Raw genomic sequence first — 23,475 nt, forward strand, 5'->3', positions numbered from 1 at the left:
ACTTGGCCTTCTAATTTGGATTCCTGGGTATTTATCTTATGCTTGTTTCTTAGCTTAGGATTCAAATTTTAAAATATCTACTATGTTAGTTATCCCTCATCCACTTGTTTACAACTTTCAGAATTTTATTGTTGCTCTCTTCTCTCTGCTCTTTCTCCCTGTTGGTGTATGCCTTTGTGAAAGTTCTTTTAGTAGGATCTTGGAAGGGAGCAGAAATACTATTTACTTTGCCATTTTATCCAGAATACAAAGATCATCTTTAAAAATACAAATGTGCGGGGATCCCTGGGTGGCTCAGTGGTTTGGCGCCTGCCTTCAGCCCAGGGTATGATCCTGGAGACCCGAGATCAGGTCCCACATTGGGCTCCCTGAATGGAGCCTGCTTCTCCCTCTGCCTGTGTCTCTGCGCCCCTTTCTCTCTCTCTTTCTCCCTTTCTCTCTCTCTTTCTCTCTCTCCCTCTCTCTCTCTCTGTCTCTTATGATGAATAAATAAAATCTTAAAAAAAATACAAATGTGTTTTCTAGAATAAGCGTGGTAAATTAAGCTACAAGCACATAAGAATGGATATATTCATCAAAAATAGCTATTATTGCCTTAAAAAGCAGAGGCTGGAACATAGGACTGGGATGTTTAAGTGGACAAGTTTGGATTTGCATGGGGTTGGGGCGGGGTGAGAGTCATCTCTGATTGGAAGGCATGTCTAGAAGGAAGGCAGGATAAAATGGCGGTAGCGAAGCTTCTATAGGCCAAGACAGATTGAGGGCAGTTAAGTAAAAAGCAAATAACTATAATCTACAAATTCTCTGTTGATGTTCATGGAGAGTGTGTATATTGACCATCAGGAGTAAAACTATAGGTCTTGCATTTGTTGAGAATTCACTCACTGTGTGTCAGGCATCTTAGTGAGGACCCCTTGAGGTTGGTAGTATTATTCCAGTTTGCTCAGAGCTGGGAGTCCAACGCAGGTTTATTAGACTTTGCTCCCTCTTTTAAATACTAAGCTATTATGTCTTTGTATCATAGCTGACACCAGTTACTGAAACTAAGAAACTTTTTGCCTTTGCACAGAAAACCAAAAATGTATCTCCCTTCATTATCTTCGTAGTTCTGTCTTTAAGTGTGTTGAAAATCAGAAAGTTACATAAGTCAGTTTTGTTTCAGCTATCTTTGTACTTTAAATATATCAGAAGCCTATTTCACATTTCTGAATTTTCGTTTCTTTCTTCCTATAAGTTTTTTGTGCTGTTGTTGCTTATTAAAAAAAAAAACACTTTTAAGGAACTGAGACCACATTTCTTTTGCTCATTGAGCTAACTTCATCCTCTCATATTGCCTGGCACACAGTAGGTACTCACTAAGTACTTGTTGAATAAATGCATTAAAGTCTCTGTCATAGTAGTCCATGCAAACACATATGTCCTGAAAGATGTGCACAAGAACAGCAACCCCATAGCCTACTTTATGAATGTGACTTAAAGGTTAGTTAACAGGGTGCCCAACTTGGTTTATGAAAATAAAATAAATCTAACATGCCATATTTGACGGCTGCCCGTCACCCAGCCATCATTTGTATGCTGTAGTATATAGTTTAGCTAATAAAATAGAGATATTTTAATATGATGCTAAAATCTAATAAATGCTCAACAGAAAGTTACGGTATTTAAATTTATGCATTTTACAGTTGTTGGAATGAATCTACCGGGATATTGACAGTCTGTGCATGGGGGAATAGATAAAACTATTCTTTAGAGAATTTTCTACAATCTTGAACAGATAGGAATTTATTTATTGATTCCAATTATGAATGTTACCAAAATAGAAGCTCCCCAATAAGGGAATATGTAAATTCTATTAATATTAAAAGGTCTGTAGGATTACTTTTCAATATCTAAAGGTGTTGATTCTATATAGCACTAAACAGCATGACTACTGCATGGAATGTTTATATTCGGGTAAACGTGTAAGAAATTTGGTCAGCTCCGCTTTTTAGTTTGTTAGTTTTGCTTTGCAAGGAGCTGGTTTTCTTCTTTGACAGGCATAATGTGAGATATTCACTTTGAAATAAAAGTTTTCATTATAAATGAGTTTATTCCCTTGGCCCTCCTTCATATAGTAAATGAAAAACATCCACATTCCTGGGGTTCTGAGTGAATATAGGGCATTAATATTCTGTCCCCTGAGTAATTTAATAATATAGAAATTGCTACTAGAATAGTTCTGTGGTTTTATAGGGTCATTTTATTTTTTTTCATTACATGATTTATTTTATTTTTTTATTTTTATAAATTACTTTTTATTGGTGTTCAGTTTACCAACATATAACACCCAGTGCTCATCCTGTCAAGTGCCCACCTCAGTGCCCGTCACCCAGTCACCCCCACCCCCTACCCACCTCCCCTTCCATCACCCCTAGTTCGTTTCTCAGAGTTAGGAGTCTCTCATGTTCTGTCTCCCTTTCTGATATTTCTCACTCATTTTTTCTCCTTTCCCCTTTATTCCCTTTCACTATTTTTTATATTCCCCAAATGAATGAGACCATATAATGTTTGTCCTTCTCCGATTGACTTATTTCACTTAGCATAATACCCTCCAGTTCCATCCACATTGAAGCAAATGGTGGGTATTTGTCGTTTCTAATGGCTGAGGAATATTCCACTGTATACATAAACCACATCTTCTTTATCCATTCATCTTTCGATGGACACCGAGGCTCCTTCCACAGTTTGGCTATTGTGGACATTGCTGCTATAAACATTGGGGTGCAGGCGTCCCCGCGTTTCATTGCATCTGTATCTTTGGGGTAAATCCCCAGCAGTGCAATTGCTGGGTCGTAGGGCAGATCTATTTTTAACTCTTTGAGGAACCTCCACACAGTTTTCCAGAGTGGCTGCACCGGTTCACATTCCCACCAACAGTGCAGGAGGGTTCCCCTTTTTCCACATCCTTTCCAACATTTGTGGTTTCCTGCTTTGTTAATTTTCCCCATTCTCACTGGTGTGAGGTGGTTTCTCATTGTGGTTTTGATTTGTATTTTATAGGGTCATTTTAGATCACATGGTCTATACGTGTTTCTTAAGGGGTAGTACTTGTATTTTGAATAAACTACCTCATGAAGTAAAGTGATTATGGATAGCAAAGGTATAAAATAATAATTCCTAATACTATGTTTGTAAAATACTTTAAAATATATAGAGTGCTTTTACATGCATTATTTACATCATTTAATGGTTTCCTCCATCCCCACCCACACCCCCACCCTAAAAAGATCATTGTGAGAAAAGTAGTGTTACTACCATTTTACAGGTGAGGAACCTGCCACTCAGAGTCATGAGATGTTTTGCTCGATTTTATATAGCTGAAGATGGAAGTGGGGCTAAGACCTCTGATGGCTAGCTGAGCACCCTCTCTCCTATACCACATTTGCTTTCAGGACTCATATCAGTTAGCTGAGGAGCAAAACATCTTCATGCTCCTGTATCCTACTGGAAAGCAAAACAAAGCCCACCACTACTACCAACAGAACTTTACTAATGTGGTGGGGAATAGGGCGGGCTTACCTTCCCAAGACAAGTATGAGGGAGATGCTCAGTGGATGTTTATGGAATTAAAATTGTTAATCGGCTCCCCAAAGAACACCTGGTCACTGACTTCATAAACACTCAATCTTGAAGATACTGGTCCTCAGACTGACTTAGCATTTCTACCATCTCTGGGGTGTGTGGAATTAGGGTCACCATTTTGAGATTCTTTTTTTTAAAGATTTTATTTATTAATTCATGAGAGACAAAGAGAGGCAGAGACACAGGCAGAGGGAGAAGCAGGCTCCATGCAGGGAGCCTGAGGTGGGACTCCATCCCAGGACCCCAGGATCAGAACCTGAGCCAAAGGCAGATGCTCAACCACTGACCCACCAAGGTGCCCCACCATTTTGAGATTCTTAAACATGAAAACAAAACAGAAGGATTCTCTTCCCTTTTAGAACTCCCTTTCCATTTCCAAGTTGTTTTCACTGTTCCTGATTTCACCTGCACCAAAATGTGGATGGTAGAAAGTGCAGTGACACCAGCCCTAGGGACCTGCATCGCTGAGGGATGCCTCTGGCAGGAAGAAACTCCAGAGAACTCCTGTGGTTTACTGTCGAACCATTTCATATGTCAGTGTCAGGATCAATTCAATGCTGTCTCTTAAGTGTTCATGACCTTATAAGATAAAAAAAAGAGTCTGGATTGGTTATTTTATATGGTTATATATATTATATATAGTAGTAGTAGGTGATGTGAAATTTTTTCTTTCCATGTAAAAAAATTCTGTATCATGTGATTTCTCTTCCTCCTCCTTTTTCTTTAAAAAAGAGCATGTTTTGCATTTTCACTCAAGAAGAAATTTCACAATAAAAGAATTGAAACAAAAATTATTTAAAACCCCCAATATTAGTGTTCTCTTACGACTGTAGGTGAGATGGGCAATAAACTGTTAGTAGTATGTTAGCAAATGCATTATTTATAATATTAGTTGCTGAATATCCATTGGTTTGAGTGAATTAAAAATTACAGAAGAGACAATAGTATATACAGAGAGCTTACTCCACCAGGCACTCTTCAAAGATCTTTATGTGAATTATCCCATTTTATTTTCTCTACCATCCCATGCAGAAGGTATTTATACTTGGGGAAGATAAAGTAGAGAGAAGAAATGTGATATAAACAGAGCTTTGAAAAGCACCCATCTATAAGGCACTGCCCTCTCTTACTGCTGGGAACTCTGCAAGCAGGGAGGCAGTCAGGATAGACCCAGTGGTTGCAGAGCTGGCTCAGTGCTTATAGCCACTCTGTTATAGTTCCCTGAGCATATGCCGAATTCTAAGCAGACTCTACAACTCTGAAAAGAAGTATCCTGATTGCCTTTAACACTCGGAGAGATTAATAGGACCATAATCAATTTCTGATGTTTCTTATAAACCTAGTTCATGTCCCACTATTTTTTTTTTTTTTTTTTTTTTTTTTTTTTTTTTTAGTACAATAGCAAGAAACTTCTGTGGTCATCCTGGATGGCAGAGGAAGGTGTGGCATATGGCAGTGGAGTCATGTTTGAAAGTTGCATTTTGTCTGCCCAGTGTTCTTAATTTTGGCAATCTGAACAACAGACTTGTGGCACACTTGAAACCATCTACCTCCATTTCAAAACTGGCTCTTCAAGTTCTCAGAACCTCTTATCAGACTGAAATTAAGCCAAGGTTAAAAGTGCTGTGTCTTTGTGCTTTCCTGCCCCCGCTGCTCAAGAACTCTTACTTAGCACACTGCATTACTAAACAGTTTCTGGCCTTTCTTGTGGAGGCTGCTTGTGTCTGAGATCATCTTTTTTTAGCATCGTTTTTTTTTTTTTTTCTCTTTACTCTGATTATGACCACAATCTTCAAATGAAAGGAAGGCTGTCCTCAAACATGTTAAGAAATACATACTTCTTTTTTGTTTACGTTTTATATTAATGTTTGCATGCAGTATGAACATTATTATATATAATGAATATTATAAATGTACAATCTATTAAAATTCAAGTATGTAAATGAACCATGATCATCAAGTAGGTGACATAGAGCATCAGGAGAATCATTTGGTACATGCTGCTTATGTTTGTGTTTTTAAAATACAAACGAAAAACTTTCATGTTAAATGCCTGAGCATTTATTTTTTTTTAAATTGTGGTTTATCCATGATTCATGTAATTCTCTTAGGTCCTCTTTAAAGAAGGAAGTACAGAGAAATCTAAAGTGGGGCATGTCAATTAGCTTTGTCAGTATAACAAATCATACTGTTATTTGTCACAGGAGGATTCAATGAGGTCATTCATATAAAGCTTCTACCACAGTATGTGGCAGAAAGTAAGTACTGGGTATTTCTTCTGCTTGGCTCACCTGAATTCAGTCACACAGGTTAGTGGTGGGTGACCTGGGAGCTGCCTTTGTCTCCCTGGGGTTCTCATCCTCCAGGATGCTAGCCTAAGCTTCCATGTAGTGGTTTCAGTATTCCCAGCAGTAAGAGAGGGCAAGCCCCAGTATGCTGTGTTTTTCAAGCCTCTGTTTGCATCATGATTTCTATTGTTTTCTTGGTCAAAGCAAGTCTTACAGCCAAGCCCAGATTCAAAGGATGGAGAAGTTGACACAACTTCCTGCTTAGAGGTACAGCTAGAATTTGTGGACCTTTTTGTGCAGTTGAGTATAGTCTGCCTCTGGCAAAGTGTATTCACATTTCTCCTATGCTTCCCCCCCATCCTAGGATTCCCAGAAGTCTCATTATGGCATCAGCTTCTAAGTCCAGAGGCTTATCCATGATCTACATCACATCTGGACACTTCTGGGACTTCTCAGATACACCTCTTTGAATGTGGATACTCTTGATCCTGAGACAATAAAGTAAAAAAAAAAAAAAAAATTAGTTACCTCCCCATACACACCCAACAAATAATGACAAAATATAGGGAAAGTATAACCAAAAGATATAATCCATTAAAACAAAAACTAAAACACATTAACAGGGTACAAATAACCATCACAGTTCCATGGCAGTTCTATCTAGGTCCATGTTGCTAGGTACTCCACTCCTGGGCCAGGGGGTGATTGGTTAGGGCCCAGTTATGCATCTCAGGACTAGTTCACTGGTACCTATTTCTCCAATGCTCTTGGCTCCATCTTCTGAAACGTTCCTCTTTTCCTGTATGAAGTGGCTTATTTCTGCTTCTAAATAGCTTCTTTAGCCCACTTCCTGCTCCTAGAAAAGCAGGCACACAGAGGCCTCTCTTCCTCTGAATAATTTCTGTCTTGATTTTGTCCTCATCAGGAAAACTTTCTTTAAAACCTTGTGGATTCTTAAGAATCCCATAGAGTCCCTGCCCCTAAAACTCACATCCACATTTCTTTTTTCCAAGACAGATTTCTCTCTCTCTCTCTCTCTACTTTGGGCGGAGTGTCACGCTGCTGTGAGAGAGCCCCTTCAGGCATCTCAGAGCCCCTTTTATCCAGCTGAGAAGGTCGATGAGGCATCACATTAAATTTCACAAAGGTCTTTACTCTGAGGCCACTTTTTCCTATAAAAATCTTTCCTTTCATTATGCTGAGTGAAATAAGTCAATCGGAGAAGGACAAACATTATATGGTCTCATTCATTTGGGGAGGATAAAAAATAATGAAAGGGAATAAAGGGGAAAGGAGAAAAAATGAGTGGGAAATATCAGAAAGGGAGACAACATGAGAGACTTCTAACTCTGGGAAATGAACTAGGGGTGGTAGAAAGGGAGGTGGGTGGGGGGTGGGAGTGACTGGGTGACGGGCACTGAGAGGGGCACTTGATGAGATGAGCACTGGGTATTATTCTATATGTTGGCAAATTGAACACCAATAAAAAATAAATTTATAAAAAAATATTTCCTTTCAACTGAAGAGACTGAAGGCAAACGGTTTTATTTTCCAATCTTGTGAATACTGGCTCTATAAAATGCTTATAAATTAGATCATGTTTTAGCACATCTGTCTCTTGCAGCTAGAGGCACTCAACAAACACTTTCAAGCCTTCTGCCTGGAGACCTTTGCAGCTGGAGCCAGCATTCACTGTGTGCATTTTCAATTTTCTGTGCTGCTACAAATACTGCCTTGCTGCTACATAATACGTGTTGCCTTTCCCCCAACTGCTGCATGGTTTTCTCATCACCTTCCCTACCTCCACTAACATTTTGAATGCCATGTTCCCAATTTTTGCTAATAGCTACCTCCCTGCTTTCACCTGCTGTCTGGTCCCAAAGCCATTGATGAATGTTTTAGGTTTTTGTTATGGCAGCGTGCTACTTGTAGTCACTAATTTCTGTACCAGTTAGTTTTTGCTGTGTTGTACTGCAGCTCCCTGTGGCGAGCCCTCTTGCACAGTGCCTTATGAGACTTGCTTGCATCATCATATTTGCTGATGTCCCATTGACCAAAGCAAGTCCATTGACCACAGTCAAATTCAAGAAGTTCAGGAATAGTCATATATACCTCTTGATTGAAAAAACTGAAAAGAATGTGTAGTGAATTTTTGTTTCAACTTTCCCCAAAAGAGTATGTACAAATTTGGAGAGAAAGAGTGAGGGCACTTGGGAGGTCAGGTCAAGAAAACAGGATGTGAATTGATGGTCATCACATCATGGAAATTAACAATTTGATGCTTTCATAGTTCAGAGACTATGTGGTACTAAAATAGTAAAATTAATAGCAATTATTTATTGAGGTTCCTTTATTGAAGTTCCAATATATGCCAGGCTTTTGAAAATGCTTTACATATTTTAGAATCTTTTTGCTATAAATGGAAACATCTTTCATAAGAGTTTCCCCCTTATTAATAGCCATCTCTTCACCATTATTTGTAGGTTACTTAAATACAATGAGCTTCTCTTTCTTCATCTTTAAAATTAAGGCATATAGGTACAAGAGAATCACTCAAGTCTTTTTCTGCTTCTCTGATTTTACTTAACATAATTATTGGGTTGATTGAAAAGGGAACACAATAAATAGCTTCCCCTTTACTCATCTGATTTCCATACCAATTGAAATAGGAAAAAGCAGTCAGAGGCCAAAGTGTTTGTTACCTTTGTTACCAATAAAGACAAGGTTGGAGGAAGTGGCTTCATTGAAGGGGGACTGTGCTTTATGTCTCTGAACCTAGAATTAGATGGACTTGCCCTCTCCAGCAGCAGACATCTCCACTTGCACCCAGGAGCAGAGCAGAGGAGAACACGGGTTCTTGGTGGCAAACCAACTTTCAAAAAGAAGAGGGAAAAAGAGGCTGGGCTGCCACAAGTAATTTCTCTTTCCAGATTCACCAGTCAGATAAGCAACTCTATGTCCTTTGGCAGGAGGAAGTGGAGAGAGATGTCTATAGGGAGGGAAATGTCAGAGTGGTGACAAATATTTGTTCTTAACAATACTTACATCATATACCCTGAACTCTCCTCACAGCTTCAACGTCGGATTGAGTGGACAGAACATGAACATAGGATCTGGACAGATGTAGGCTACATCCCAGCCTTCTCACTTGCTAATGAGATGGCTTGGATAAGGAACTTAACTTTTCCAGGATCCAGTTATTAGTTAATTGAAAATTTTGTTACCCTCCTCACATAGTTATTGTGAGATTGTTGACGGATTGTCTGTCAGTTGTCTGGCACAGAGACTGGCTGGTATTGGACACTCAGTTTGTCACTGACATTTGTTTTTCCTTCCTTGCTTTACTTCATAGGTTTGATTCCAGAGGGTTGCTGACCTACATGTAGCTTTCCAGTATTAAATGTTTGGCTTTTATATAATTTCTTTTTTTAAGATTTTATTTATTTATTCATGATAGAGCGAGAGAGAGAGAGGCAGAGACACAGGCAGAGGGAGAAACAGGCTCCCCGCCGGGAGCCCAATGCGGCACTCGATCCTGGGACCCCAAGATCACGCCCTGGGCCAAAGGCAGGCGCTAAACTGCTGAGCCACCCAGGGATCCCCATGTAATTTCTTACCTAATTTCTGTTACCAATGTAAAGGGAATGAGAGGAATATCCGTAGCAGTAGCAGTATATAACCTTAGTTATAAGGTAAGGTTTGACATTTTAACCCTGAGGCAAGAGAAACATTTGAAAACAAATGCAAGTGTACCACATGGTTCAGTGATGTTAATAATGACAAACTGAGTCACCAATAAATTGTATCCAAAGTCCCCTCTTTGAAGAAGAAAAGTACATCAGTGCATTTTATTTTTTATTTTATTATTTTTTTAATTTATTTTTTTATTGGTGTTCAATTTACTAACATACAGAATAACCCCCAGTGCCCGTCACCCATTCACTCCCACTCCCCACCCTTCTCCCCTTCTACCACCCCTAGTTCGTTTCCCAGAGTTAGCAGTCTTTACGTTCTGTCTCCCTTTCTGATATTTCCCACACATTTCTTCTCCCTTCCCTTATATTCCCTTTCACTATTATTTATATTCCCCAAATGAATGAGAACATATAATGTTTGTCCTTCTCCGACTGACTTACTTCACTCAGCATAATACCCTTCAGTTCCATCCACGTTGAAGCAAATGGTGGGTATTTGTCGTTTCTAATGGCTGAGTAAGTGCATTTTAGAAGAGGATTTCCAACAAAAATGAATGAACACCTCTCATCCTCTCATATTTGAAGGGAGAAGACTCACTTAAGTAAAGGTCATTTACAGGGAAAAACCTGCATTGATGATGTTGGGTAACAGATTTTTCTGCAATCATGTACAAATTATCAGCTAGAAATAATAATTTGTTTCCTTGAAGAACTGAAGAGGAGTAAGCAGCCAACAGGATGAGAATCAGTGACTCACAAGACTTTGTCTCAGCGAAAGAGGAAGAGGAAAAAAAATCTAAAAATTCTGTGGGATGGTCCTCAGCTGCTATTATGAGTTGGGAAAGAAAAGGCCATTAATGATTCTTGAAAACTCTACTGATTTCCTTTTTTTAAACAAAATACCCTGTGGAATATTTATAAAATATGAAAGTTTAATCAAAGACATATTGGACTAAACATTTATTCCCCACAATGTTTTCTTTCTACATTGGATTCCTTCTGTATTTTGCTTCACATTCCAGGGCCAAAGCCAAATCAGATGTGGAATACAGTAACTGGTTCTTGTTTGTAAATCCTCATACAGATAAGAGTGGAAAAACTTGTATAGACAATTCAAACCTTGACCCTGGAATTCTATTACCTTTACTCTTTCCCTTACCAACCTCATTCATTAGCCTTTCTTCTGTTATCACTTCCATGCTCCTGGCTGTAAAATTTCTATTCCCAAGATCAGTGCTAGGTTATTTCAACAGTTGAGTCAGTCTTAACTACAGTAAATCTTTGTTATAAGAGAATTATCTATGACTGTTAATTCTGTGGACTTTTGGCAAATTGCGATGAGTTACTCTTGTCTGATAGGGTAACAGAGGCTCTAATAATGAAAGCTTTGCAATGTTGGGGAAATTCTGATGTGAGGAAGTTTATGAGAAAGAAGGTAATGGTTCTGATGTTGCAAAAGTTTCCATGAGTTCATTCAGATCTAGGTTTTTAGATGCTAATAATTGTTGCACATATAAAACCTTGATTGAGGAACAGTATGGTCTGAATGCTTGGGTCCTTCAAAATTCACATGTTGAAATCCTAACCCCCAACAGGTCTTTGGAAGGCAGTTAAGTCATGAGGGTGGGGTGCTCATGAATGGGAGTAGTACCCTTATGAAAGATGCCCCGGAGAACTTGCTTGTTCTTACTGCATTATGAGCACACAGAGAGGAGACAGCCATTTATGAACCAGGAAGCTGGCCACTATCAGATGCAGAACCTAACCATGCTGGCACCCTGATCTCAGATTTCCAGCCTCCAGAGTTATGAGAAATAAATTTCTGTTGTTTATAAGCCACCCTGTTTGTGGTATGTTATAGCACCTCAAATGCACTAAGACAGGGAATGGTTTGCTAGAAGATTAAAGATTTCTCCCCCCCCCCCTTTTTTTTTCAAATTTTGGTTTAAATTCTAGTTAGTTAGTAGCTACAGTGCAATAATGGTTTCAGGAGTAGAATTTAGCAATTCATTGCTAACATGCAATACCCAGTGCTCATCAGAACATGTGCCTTCCTTAATATCCATCACCCATCTAGCCTATCCCCCACACACCTCCCTCCATCAGCCCTCAGTTTGTTCTCTATCTTTAAGAGTCTCTTATGCTTTGTTTTCCTCCCCCCGCCATCTTCATCTGTTTTATTTCTTAAATTCCACATCTGAGTGAAATCATATGGTATTTGTCTTTCTCTGATTGACTTATTTTGCTTAGCACATAATACACTCTAGGTCCATCCACATTGTTGCAAATGGCAAGATTTAATTCTTGATGGCTGAGTAATATTCCATTTTATAATGGTATATAATATATATTACATAAATATAATAATGGAGTATGTCACAGGAAGAGTAAAGATTTCAAAGCCTTTATCAGGGAATCACTGGAAAAAGAATCTAATGTAGCTTTATGGTTTACAGATGGGCTCAAGTCAGTTTTTCTGGATTCAGGCCTCAGCTCCACATTTATTAAGTGTGTGACATTAGGTAAGTTGCTTAATTCATTAGGCTTCAAATTTCCTCTCCTGTAAAACAGGGATGACAATAGGGCCTCATAGGGACTGCACAGTTCTTAGCACTGTGTTGGATGCTCTACAAGTACTGATATAGCTGATCAATGTAAGCTCTAGAGCAGAATGTATAGGCTGATGAGTAGAGGAGTAGCTACTTTGATTTACAGTGCATATCTGCAGGATGCATCTGAAAGCATATTGCTGCAAGTAAAGTTCCTACTTCCTACTGCCCACTGGCTGTTTACTGGCCATGCATACGGGATTGCCTTCTCTTCAAACACTGGCTGAAAAATCTGATTGAGGGAACTGAAAAGTGAAAGTTTCAGGAAGCATCAAATGAATAGAGTGACTAAAAAGTGGAGGCTATCTGCTCTTTTAGATTAGATTCCCCGAAAAATGCTTTGGAAAAACTTCTGGTTTTGCTTTAGCGAAGAGGGGGAAAAGAAATATTTCTAGCCTCAGACTTGTATAATTATAATTCATCTCTACTAACACTCCTCAGACTCTCAGATTGTGCCTTGAGTGAACCGCAAGAAATTAAACAATTAAATGTGTTCTTGCCAGTGCACTTTGGATTCGATACAACTTTTTTTAAAATTAACTTTAGAACAGTAAGAAGATAAATCTTTTTAGGAACTCTTTCTATTTTAGCCTATAATTTTCAGAAGCTCAGAGAAGGATTTTTACCTCTTCGATGTGTCATTTTTTAAATCAAGAAACAGGGCAGAATGCCAGGTTTTACTCATTTGACTGAAATTATTATTTGTGGATCTGAATCAACCCGTTTGTGAAAGTACACTTGTTGTGTTCCTATGCTGTGTCCTGGAAGGTAACTAACTGCTAACTTACCATGACATAGGACCTATGGGACTTCCTGGCCCCTATGAGACTCTCCTGGCAGGAGAGTCAAGAAGGGAGTACTCAGGGTGACCACACAGGGCTGTGCAGACTGTGCCCAGTACAAGGGTTGACTCGCCACGAAGATGAGAGTGACTGGAAGCCCATCCCATACCCAGTTCTCCAGATGGAGATGCTGTGCCCTGATGCAGGGCCGCATCACTCAGAGAAAGGGGCACCCTTCTAGCATTCACAAGAATGTCATATGGACCCTACACAATGGCTCTTAAGGTTCCATATGGACCAGTGGTGGGCCTAGACATAAAGACACATTCTGATTTGTAATCATCATTTTATGTTTACAAGACTTAAAGTATTGCCGTAGAATCAGGACATAGGAGATACAGATTATACAATCAGAAAATGAGAATATGGACACTTCATTATTGAAGTAAGGGAGTCAAAAGTCCTCATTTGGAGCATCTATTATGGGGCTGGATCTTTTTAGTTTCATTAATGGCTGATGACTTTATACAAAGCCTATATGTGTGTGTGTGTGTCTCTCTCTCTAAATGTGTTTTTTAAGTTCCCATTGAAGCAAGAATCCTAAACTTTCTGAACTCAAGTAAAGAAGAATAAAGTTTCTTTCTTTTTTTTTTTTTTTTTAAGATTTTATTTATTTATTTATTCATGAGAGACAGAGAAAGAGAGAGGCAGAAACACAGGCAGAGGGAGAAGCAGGCTCCATGCAGGGAGCCCGACATGGGATTTGATCCCAGGTCTCCAGGATCATGCCGTGGGCTGAAGGCAGCGCTAAACCACTGAGCCACCCAGGCTGCCCAGGAATAAAGTTTCTAAAACATTTCTTTGTCATAAATACAGAAAGGGAGGTCCTTCCGTGCTTTTGGATTTGTTCACCTCCTGTAATCTACAAGTTGATCTTTGTAATAAACCTCACATGGTTGACACATTTCCCTGCATTGAATTGTGTATCCCCACATCTGAAGCTTCTCACTACTTGTAAAAATACTTTAACATATTGCTGTGAAACAAAGGAAGTTTTTGTTTTCTGGGAGTAGGTAAAATTTGCTTAATGTATGTATTGCTTAGGGACCCCTGGGTGGCTCAGTGGTTGAGCGGCTGCCTTTGGCTCAGGTTGTGATCCCGGGGTCCTGGGATTGAGTCCCACATTGGGCCCCACAGGGAGCCTGCTTCTCCCTCTGCCTATGTCTCTGCCTCTCTCTGTGTGTCTCTCATGAATAAAATAAATAAAATCTTTCTAAAAATGTATGTATTGCTTAGTGTATAATAATACATAGATTATATAAAGACCTCCTTTTAAATTCTCTCTTTAAAGACCTTATCTCCAAATAAGGTCTTGCATTCTTAGGTGTTGAGGTTAGAGCTTCAATATATGAATTTGGGTGGGTGATACAATTTAGCCTATAACAATGTATGAGCATTTTTGTTCTTGTTTCTCTTAGAGTAAGAAAGCATGAAGTTTCTCTTTTACAATCAGAGATATGACCATGTGTTCTGTTTACAGCTAGTTCCCTTAGAAGCACAGAAGAGCTTTCGTGGTGGTTCTTTGTAGCCCCGGGCATATGGGTTATTTATGTATTCAGACCCCCACTCATTGACCTTCTGAGTGTGTGCAAACCTGACTTCTGAATCTTTCTTATCCTGTCTTTCTGAATCTTTTCCTATCAAGTTTGCTCATGAAGACTGCCCCCCAACCTGAGGACTTTTATAAGTTGTCCAGAATTGCATTATGTTTATAAATAAGAAGCTGTCATGATAGTTATCTATAGCATGGGTCACAAGTTTGAGTGTACAGTGGAATCACCTGAAGATCATCCTAGAAGTACTGAGTCAAAAACTCTAGGGACCCAAGCATCTTTAGTGTTTGCAGCTCTCCAGAAGATTCTATTGCCTCCTAAAGTCTGGGAACCTCTGAGCTACCATCAGTTCTCTGTTCCTATTTTTCTTTGTACATAAACTAATTGCCCAATGAAAGAAGGTTTATGCAATTTTCCCTTTCTTCCTTGTGGGACCTTGTTCTCAGGACAGATGATATGCATGCCTGAAAAAAAAATTAAAAGCCACAAGATTTCTGGTAGTTGGTCATAAAATTTAGTTTGAATTTTTCATCTTATGTAACTCAAAGCAGGATTTACTTTAGCAACTTTATGAATATAATTTACTAAAATGTATTAGATTATTCTTTACCATACTGAGACAGGATGGTCAATAGAATTGTTTAATTTTTCCTTCTCATTTATTGTAGTTTCCTTCTTAGTATTTCACAGTATAAAATCAAGCTACTGGAGGTATAGGTTAATTTGATGTTCTTTTGGTGCCTACTTCTGTATTTTGGTATAACTACAGCAAGGAATACATTTTAACCTTTTGAGGCGAGATTCTTAGAAATAAGCAGCTTCTTGGTTGACTTTTTTTCCTCTATTTTTTATATTTATATTTTATTTTTAAATTTTTTCCCCAAATTTTAATTTAAATTCCAGTCAGTTAACATAAAGTGTAATTAGTTTCAGATGTAGAATTTAGTGAGTCATCACTTACATATAACACCCAGTGCTCATCACAAGTGCCCTCCTTAATACCCATCACCCTCTTAACCCACCCTGCCACCCACCAACAACTCTCTGTTTGTTCTCTATAGTTAAGTGTCTGTTTCCTGGGGGTGCCTGGTGGCTCATTGTGTTGAGTGTCTGACTCTTGATTTCGGATCAAGTCACGATCTCAGGGTCCTGGGATTGAGTCCTGCATTGAGCCCTGTGTCAAGCTTCCTGCTCAGTGGGGACTCTGCTTCTCCCTCTCCCTGTGCTCCTCTCCCCTGCATGCCCTCTCTCTGTCTCACACACATAAATAAATAAAATCCTAAAACATGATTCTTTATATATTTTGGATACTAACCCTTTATCAGATATGTCATTTGCAAATACCTTCTCCCATTCGATAGGTTGCCTTTTAGTTTTGTTGATTGCTTCCTTCTCGGTGCAGAAGCTTTTTATTTTGATCAAGTCCCTGTAGTTTATTTTTGCTTTTGTTTCCCTTGCCTTGGGAGACATATGTAGTAAGAAGTTGCTGTGGCCCATGTCAGAGAGTTTACTGCCTGGGTTCTCCTCTAGATTTTGATGGTTTCCTGTTTGACTGGCTTTCTGTTGTAGTTTTCTGAATGCTCCCTGGCAACCAGGAGACCTCTGGGTCAGTGGACCTACTAATCTGGGTTGGGCTGGGTCAGGCAAGGTTGGTAGGAAGGCAAGGTAAAGGCCACCTTCTTGTTTATACCTCCATAGAGAATCTTCACTTCCCTACACTGTTCCTTTCACTCCCCTTACCTGATTATGGACTTGAGCCTTCAAATGAGCTTAGGCCTGCACTTGATTTAGGATCCATGCCTTTATGGTTTTCAGGTCTTGAGAAGGAATAACTATTTCTGAACATCTTCCAAGGCCATCTTCTGTGTGATTGAAGTGTGTTTTTCTCCTGATATTATAAATGAGATGATTCCCCCATGGCTTTTTCATGGCTTTAGGAGTGCAACCCAGAGCATGGGACCTGTCTAGGACTAGTGAGAGACCAACAAATGGGTTCCTAATGTTGTGGTGTGTGGTGCTTTACCTTAACCACCCGTTACCTTGTAGTGCCTCCTAAGTCTTGGTCAAGAAGCAAGGATAACACCTGTTCTTACCTTGTTCTCAAAATGTATACATTCTCTGTACTATTTACCTGATGTGTAGTAGAATATATTGGATACTAACCTAACCAGATAGATACAGCTCAACTCCATACCAGCTAACTAATGTATTTTGTCCACGTCACATAAGGCATTAAGACATATGCATTGCAATCAGTTGCATGTCTTAAAGAAGGATGTTAAGGGTTTAGTCCTTTAAGCGAATAACATTTATAGCTTTGTGAGATTTTATTTAATTATAAAATCTACATGGGCATCATAAAAATTTTGGAAAATACATAAAAGCACAAGGAAGTAATTAAAACCATTTATAATTCCACAATTCAAAGAAAACAACTATTAACATTTTGATGTATATTATTCAAGTCTTTGTTTCAGCATGTATGTGTAGTACCGCTACATGTTCTCTTTTCCTTACCTAGCTTTTCTACCTAAGATGGTATTTATACTTTCCTACCATTCGGTAGCCTTCTAAACTGTGATGATTTAGCAGCCAGTACCTCATTTTTTTACATTTAAAGCATTTCTGAATTTCTGTAAAAACAGCATGACTATGGAACTATTTACAGCAATGGGCTTCACACACATTTGCATATATATTTTAGAATAAATGTACATGGGGCAAAACAAATACACATTTTAAAAATACATGTTGCTCACCTCCCCTCCAGGAAGATTCTATCAATTTGCTGTCCTACCAGCATTTTTTCAGAGTTCTCAGAATCCTCACCAATTTTAAACAGTATTGTTATTTTTTAAATCCTGGCAATTTGGTAGTAGGAAAAATTGCAGTGGTTAAATTTGCATTTCCTTGTTTAATAGTGAAATCCTTCATGACTCTCTTTTATATATTTATTGAAGAAGTTTAGTGTAGTGGCTAAGTAGGGCTGCTCTGGGGCCCAAGTGTTCACTTCCTGACAACCATGGGTAAATTCTTTAATCTCCCTCTGCTCACGTACCAGCTCTGATAATGACAATACTTACTTCATGGAGTCTGTATGAAGATTAAAGAGGATATCACATGACAAGTGCCTAGAAAGCAGTTGGTATTACAGTAAGTACCTGATATGTATCAGCTACTCCTCTAGCATTTAGCTTTCTTCACATATGAATTGGCTTTTCATTGTCTTTGGGCAAGTGGTTTTGTTTAGTTTTGTTTTGGCAGGAGGTTTTGGTATATTAATTAAGTCTGTTAACCCATTGCCTGCCTATGTTGCAGTTTCCCCCAATTTGTGGTTTGCCTTTAGATTTTGTTCAAAGTGACAACATTTTTGGGCATCAGGAAATTCAGGCTGGGGGATGGCATAGTTGTCGTCCAGCCTGGATCTTTTTTTCTGCCGCTCTGTCTTGCCTCTAGGAGAGTCACTTCCTTATCATTGAGAGGTTCTGGTATTGATTCTTGTCACCAGAGCAGAAATGGCATTTTAAGCAGGATGTTAAAAATCATCATCTTGAATAAAACCTCTGCTTAATTTATGTAAATAATGATCATAGCAGATGAGAGGCCATGGTTAATATTTCACCACTTGCCATTTATCACTAAATCCAACTTGTCAGCATTTCATGGTGAAATAAAATTAATTACTTCAACTTGAGAGAAGCTTTAAATTTGAGATTAAGATCCCTCATAGATTGAGTATCCGTTAAGTGCTACTATATTTTCCTTCTTTCCTACAAATTATGTAGTAGAAAGAGAATCTTTCTAGCCACAAAATCTTGTGCGTAAGGGGAAAATGTTCATTATTTTGGCATATATACATGCTACTAAAAATGAAAGTTTTTCACTTCCCTGGAAAAAATGTGGACATAGAAAATATTATTTTACTTCGTATGTAGAGACAAATTAGAACAACCCTGATCGGGGGATCCCTGGATGGCTCAGGGTTTAGCGCCTGCCTTCAGCCCAGGGTGTGATCCTGGAGTCCCGGGATTGAATCCCACGTCGGGCATCCTTGCATGGAACCTGTTCCTCTGTCTGTGTCTCTGCCTCTCTCTGTGTCTCTCATGAATAAATAAATAAAATCTTAAAAAAGAAAAGAAAAGAAAAGAACCATCCTGATGAAAACATGGGAATTCTATATTGCAGATAACACCTGAATGTATACACAGATGCACAATTCCACTATAAAAGTAGTATCTGTGTTCATCGGTGTGTACATCTGATCCAGATCCAGTTTATACTCCTCCAGTTTATACTCCTCCCTGATTTGCTGAGTCTCAACTACCCTCTAGTTCTTGGCTGTCTGATCAGAGAAGAACCAAGAGCCCAGCTCCTTCCTCTGTCACCTCATCCCCTAACACTGCTATCTTTCTCAGCCTTCTGTGAGGACCAGACTTTGGCAAGGCCTCCGTAACATCCGCTGTGGTGGAGGCCGCCACAGCTCCAGGGTGACCTCTGCACCCACAGAGGCTTAGGTGCCCTTATGTCTGGTTTCAGAGAAGCACCAGGTCACGATGGGCATAGGACTTGGTTTCCCCAGTGGCTGCCCTGAGGATGTGGAATACACAACCTGAAAGTGTACCGAGGTTTTAATGTCCATTGGATGAAATTTGACAAGACAGGAGACAGGAAGGAACCAATAAATAAATAACTCCCTTTTTCTCATCCTTGTGGACTATTCCAGGTCTTTCTGGTGACTTCTTGTGAGACTAAGCAACTGTTGTCTTGTGACGCTGAAGCCTGCTTAGTACTTGTCTCAATTCTTTCCCACCTCACTTCCGTTTTCTGCCTCACCTTGGTGGCCCTGGGATTATATCACTAGTAATAATATGTTGGCCCATAAAATTTGCTTCAGACTCTTTCTTGGGAACTGAGGTTAGGCAGCATCTGAGAGCCTTCATATGCATTTAAATGAATATTGTATATTTAAGTAAGGTGCTTAGCATTCAGATGTGAATAAAATACCAACATGTGCATAACAACAACAACAAAAGTACAACTATTGTTACGGTGTGATGGTTAAATGGAGTGTGTTCTGTTACTGCTACTAGGGTTATGTGTAATTGAAATTTTCCAGGGGTGCTTGGGTGGCTCAGTCGGTTAAGTGTTTGCCTTCGGGTCAGGTCATAATCTCAGGGTTCTGGAATTGAGCCTTGCGTCAGGCTCCCTGCTCAGCCGGGAGTCCGCTTCTCCCTCTCCCTCTGCTGCTCCCTGTACTTGTGCTTTCTTTCTCTCTCTCTGTCAAATAAATAAATAATATCTTTAAAAATTTTTTTTCTATTAAAAATTTTTCTTAAGTAGTTAATGCTTTTTGCCACTAGGGACCTTGGGAAAAACTGAACGCCTTTCATTTCTGACTCTTCATCTGGTTCTGCTATGTGATTGCTGCCTAGATGGGTATGTTTCTGCTCACTTCTCCTACTTATTAAAATCACATTAAACACTTAACTACTTTATATCTCTTTCACTTTTAATATCTTCCGTCAGAATATATTTTCAGATTTCCCCCCACCCCCAAAACAGGCACTCAAACTGAAGTCTGTATCACTGATAATGAACAGAAGAGCAAGGAAATTTCAACGTCCAAATATTATACTTCCTCATTAGATTTTTGTCTTTATTTCATTGTTTAACTTCAAGCATGTTTTACTTGTATAACCTTTTTGAGAGAAAGAATTTTTAAACCATGATTGATATATATATGGTAACTGTTTTAAGAACTGTGACACTGCATGGGACCGGGCATGCTCACCAGTTGCGGCAATAGACAAAACAAAAACACAGCAGTTAGAGCTGGCCCACACAGTCTTGTCCTCGTTTAAAAATTTTTATCCTTCCAAATATTGTCTTCTCCTTTTTCCTTTTAATGTGCCTCTTTTGATTTGCGATTATTGCAAAGCATAAAGCAAGAAAGAGTGACTGGTTCCTGATGCAATCTGAAATTTTACATTGCTGATGGAGTGCCGGGCGCCTGTAACAATGAGCTGCAGATGCCTTATGGGCTGTGAAGTACAATTGTGTTCACGCCCCTGGGTCACGTTAGTCCTTTTCTCGTAAGCAAAATGTCCTAGAATTGTTGCCTGCACCCAAGAACAAAGACTCGGGGGCAGCCCTGGTGGCCCAGCGGTTTAGCGCCGCCTTCAGCCCGGGGTGTGGTCCTGGAGGCCCAGGATTGAGTCCCACGTGGGGCTCCCTGCATGGAGCCTGCTTCTCCCTCTGCCTGTGTCTCTGCCCCTCTCTCTCTGTGTCTCTCATGAATAAATAAATAAAATCCTAAAAAAAAAAAGAGAGAACAAAGACTCGGGAGCGCGTGCACAGGTTTCTCTATTTTACGCCGCAGTTGGCTCCCGGAGGCGTCTAACCGGGTCTCTCCTTGCAGGCACGATGAAGGACCGGCTGGCCGAGATGCTGGAGCTGACCAAGAGCTATGACCAGCAGTTCCCAGCCAGGGACGCGGAGTTCGACCCGCCCCACGAGGACGTCGTGTTCGAGACGGACCACATCCTGGAGTCCTTGTACCGAGACATCCAGGACCTCCAGGAGGAAAACCAGCAGCTGATGACCGACGTGAAGCGGCTGGGAAAGCAGAACACCCGCTTCCTCACGTCCATTCGGCGCCTCAGCAGCATCAAGCACGACACCAGCTCCATTGCCAAGGACATCAAGGCCCGCAGCGAGAACATCCACCGCAAGCTGCGCGCCCTGAAGGCGCGGGGCGAGGAGGCCGAGGAGGTGCACGGCGCCCACTCGGCGGTGGCGCGCATCTCGCGGGCGCAGTACAACGCGCTCACGCGCACCTTCCAGCACGCCATGCAGGGCTACAACCAGGCCGAGGTGAAGCAGCGCGACAACTGCAAGATCCGCATCCAGCGCCAGCTGGAGATCATGGGCAAGGACGTCTCGGACGACCAGATCGAGGACATGATCGAGCAGGGCAAGTGGGACGTGTTCTCCGAGAATTTGCTGGCCGACGTGAAGGGGGCGCGGGCGGCCCTCAACGAGATCGAGAGCCGCCACCGCGAGCTGCTGCGCCTGGAGAGCCGCATCCAGGAGGTGCGCAAGCTCTTTGTGCAGATGGCAGTGCTGGTGGAGGAGCAGGCCGACACCTTGAACGTCATCGAGCTCAACGTGCAGAAGACCCTCGACTACACCGGCCAGGCCAAGGTGCAGGTGCGCAAGGCCGTGCAGTACACGAGGAAGAACCCCTGCCGGACCCTCTGCTGCTTCTGCTGCCCCTGCCTCAACTAGCCGGTGGGCCCCCGCCGCCGCACCCCGCCGCACCCCACCGCACCCCACCCCACCCCTGACGGGAGTGGCCGGGAAGCGCACCGGGGAGGATTTGGGGGACCTCTGCACAGGGGCGAGCTGCCCCAGAAGTCTAGGGCCTTCTGTCCTTAGAGCAAGAAGCATTCTGAGGTGCGAGAATTCCAACCCAGCTTGTGTTGGGGAAGGTGGCGGATGCCATCCGGTGTCTCTTCAGTGAGGACAGACACCTGCCGGAGTTGTGCGAGGTCATATGGCACGCGGCACCCTGAGGCTGTAAGCTTGCTGTAGGCTAGATGCCCAAGGCTTGCTTCCTAACAAAACTCTAGGAGGAAGTCGGTTCTGTATTGGCGGATAGTATGAACGCATTATCAAGACTTAAATTCATTTACTTTATCCTGAAAGTCCCTCGGTTCTGTTCAAGTTCACATGACATTGATCTTGGAGAAAACCGTACCTCTTCCATGTCTGATTCTTCATCTGGCTTGTCCTGTGAGATTCCTGCCTAGAGGTATACCTTTTATCTGCTCACCTCCCCTACTTACTAAAATCACATTTAACAAACTCATTATTTCCTTATATCTTTCACTTTTAGTATCTCCCATCACAGTATATTTTGGATTTTTTCCAAATACTTTTAAGCACTGAGTTTTGAGCAACCATTCAAATTGAAGTATATTGTCAGTCAGCCATGTTTTGTATATTTTTCATAAATGTAATACAAATGCACATAATTATATAAATGTAAAGGACTAATACTAACACATGTACATAATGACCAATTGGTTTGACTGGACTTTTGTAACTATGGTCTATAAATATTAACAGCAACACATTTTTACTGATCATTGGTGTTGGTTTGCTTGTTTTGAGTTTATCTCACTCCCATCTCCATAGTCACGGTTCTATTTTGAACCATTCTGTGTTGGTTATGGTGATAGAGACAGATGTTAAAGGCTAAAATGCATAAAGAACTGGAGATAATAAAATAGCATTCTTGGAAATACTACTTTTGTTTTACTGTGGGACCATTCCTTTCATGTACTGAAATGGAGTAATTTAAAATAAAATAATCATGTTTTTCAATTCAGCCTAATAAACATTACATTATAATATCCCCTTTGTGTATTTATATCTTGACCATTTAAACCTTAATTTGCTTTTTCAGTTATTAATCTTAAAAATTCTTCTACTAGCTGCATGAGACTGCAATATCTGGATGGAACTCTGAATAGAAGGGGAAAAAATGAAAAAGAATTCACTTGTGGGTGTCCTGCTTTCTCTCCTGAGTTAGTTACAGTAGTTCACAAATCATCAGGTTTTAGAGATTTGGTTTTGTTTGCAAACTTTGTGACGCCCTTACCCACAATTACCGTATTTCCTGTCTTCCTTCTGAGTCAACTGTTAACCATTTTCAGTCATTATTTACTAAATGAGCAAGTTTACTCAGCAAAGTTCTTGAGTCCTTCAAACAGTGAGATTTTAAAAGGAGTGGAAAGAAGAGCATGTGGACTCTTTGAAACTCACTGATGAACCTGTTTGTGGCCATGAAAATCTAGCCTTGC

General features: G+C 40.4%; 1 protein-coding gene across 13 annotated transcripts in view; it reads left to right on the forward strand.

Moving 5' to 3' along the window:
* Nucleotides 1-23,025, forward strand: part of STX11 (syntaxin 11) — a 44,761-nt gene extending 21,736 nt beyond the window's left edge. For 10 of the 13 annotated variants that reach the window (XM_035701023.2, XM_035701032.2, XM_035701034.2 and 7 more), the window contains one exon: nucleotides 21,027-23,025. In XM_035701023.2, coding sequence (XP_035556916.1) covers nucleotides 21,027-21,895 — 869 coding nt within the window. In that variant the 3' untranslated portion in view covers nucleotides 21,896-23,025. Of the gene's footprint in view, nucleotides 1-17,527; nucleotides 17,762-19,968; nucleotides 20,045-21,026 lie in introns of those variants that run through there. The other 3 variants (XM_035701045.2, XM_025422479.3, XM_035701056.2) reach the window with 2 other exon arrangements.
* Nucleotides 23,026-23,475: the final 450 nt, after the last annotated feature.

Source organism: Canis lupus, chromosome 1, assembly GCF_003254725.2.
Source record: "Canis lupus dingo isolate Sandy chromosome 1, ASM325472v2, whole genome shotgun sequence".
Classification (NCBI taxonomy): Eukaryota; Metazoa; Chordata; class Mammalia; order Carnivora; family Canidae; genus Canis; species Canis lupus.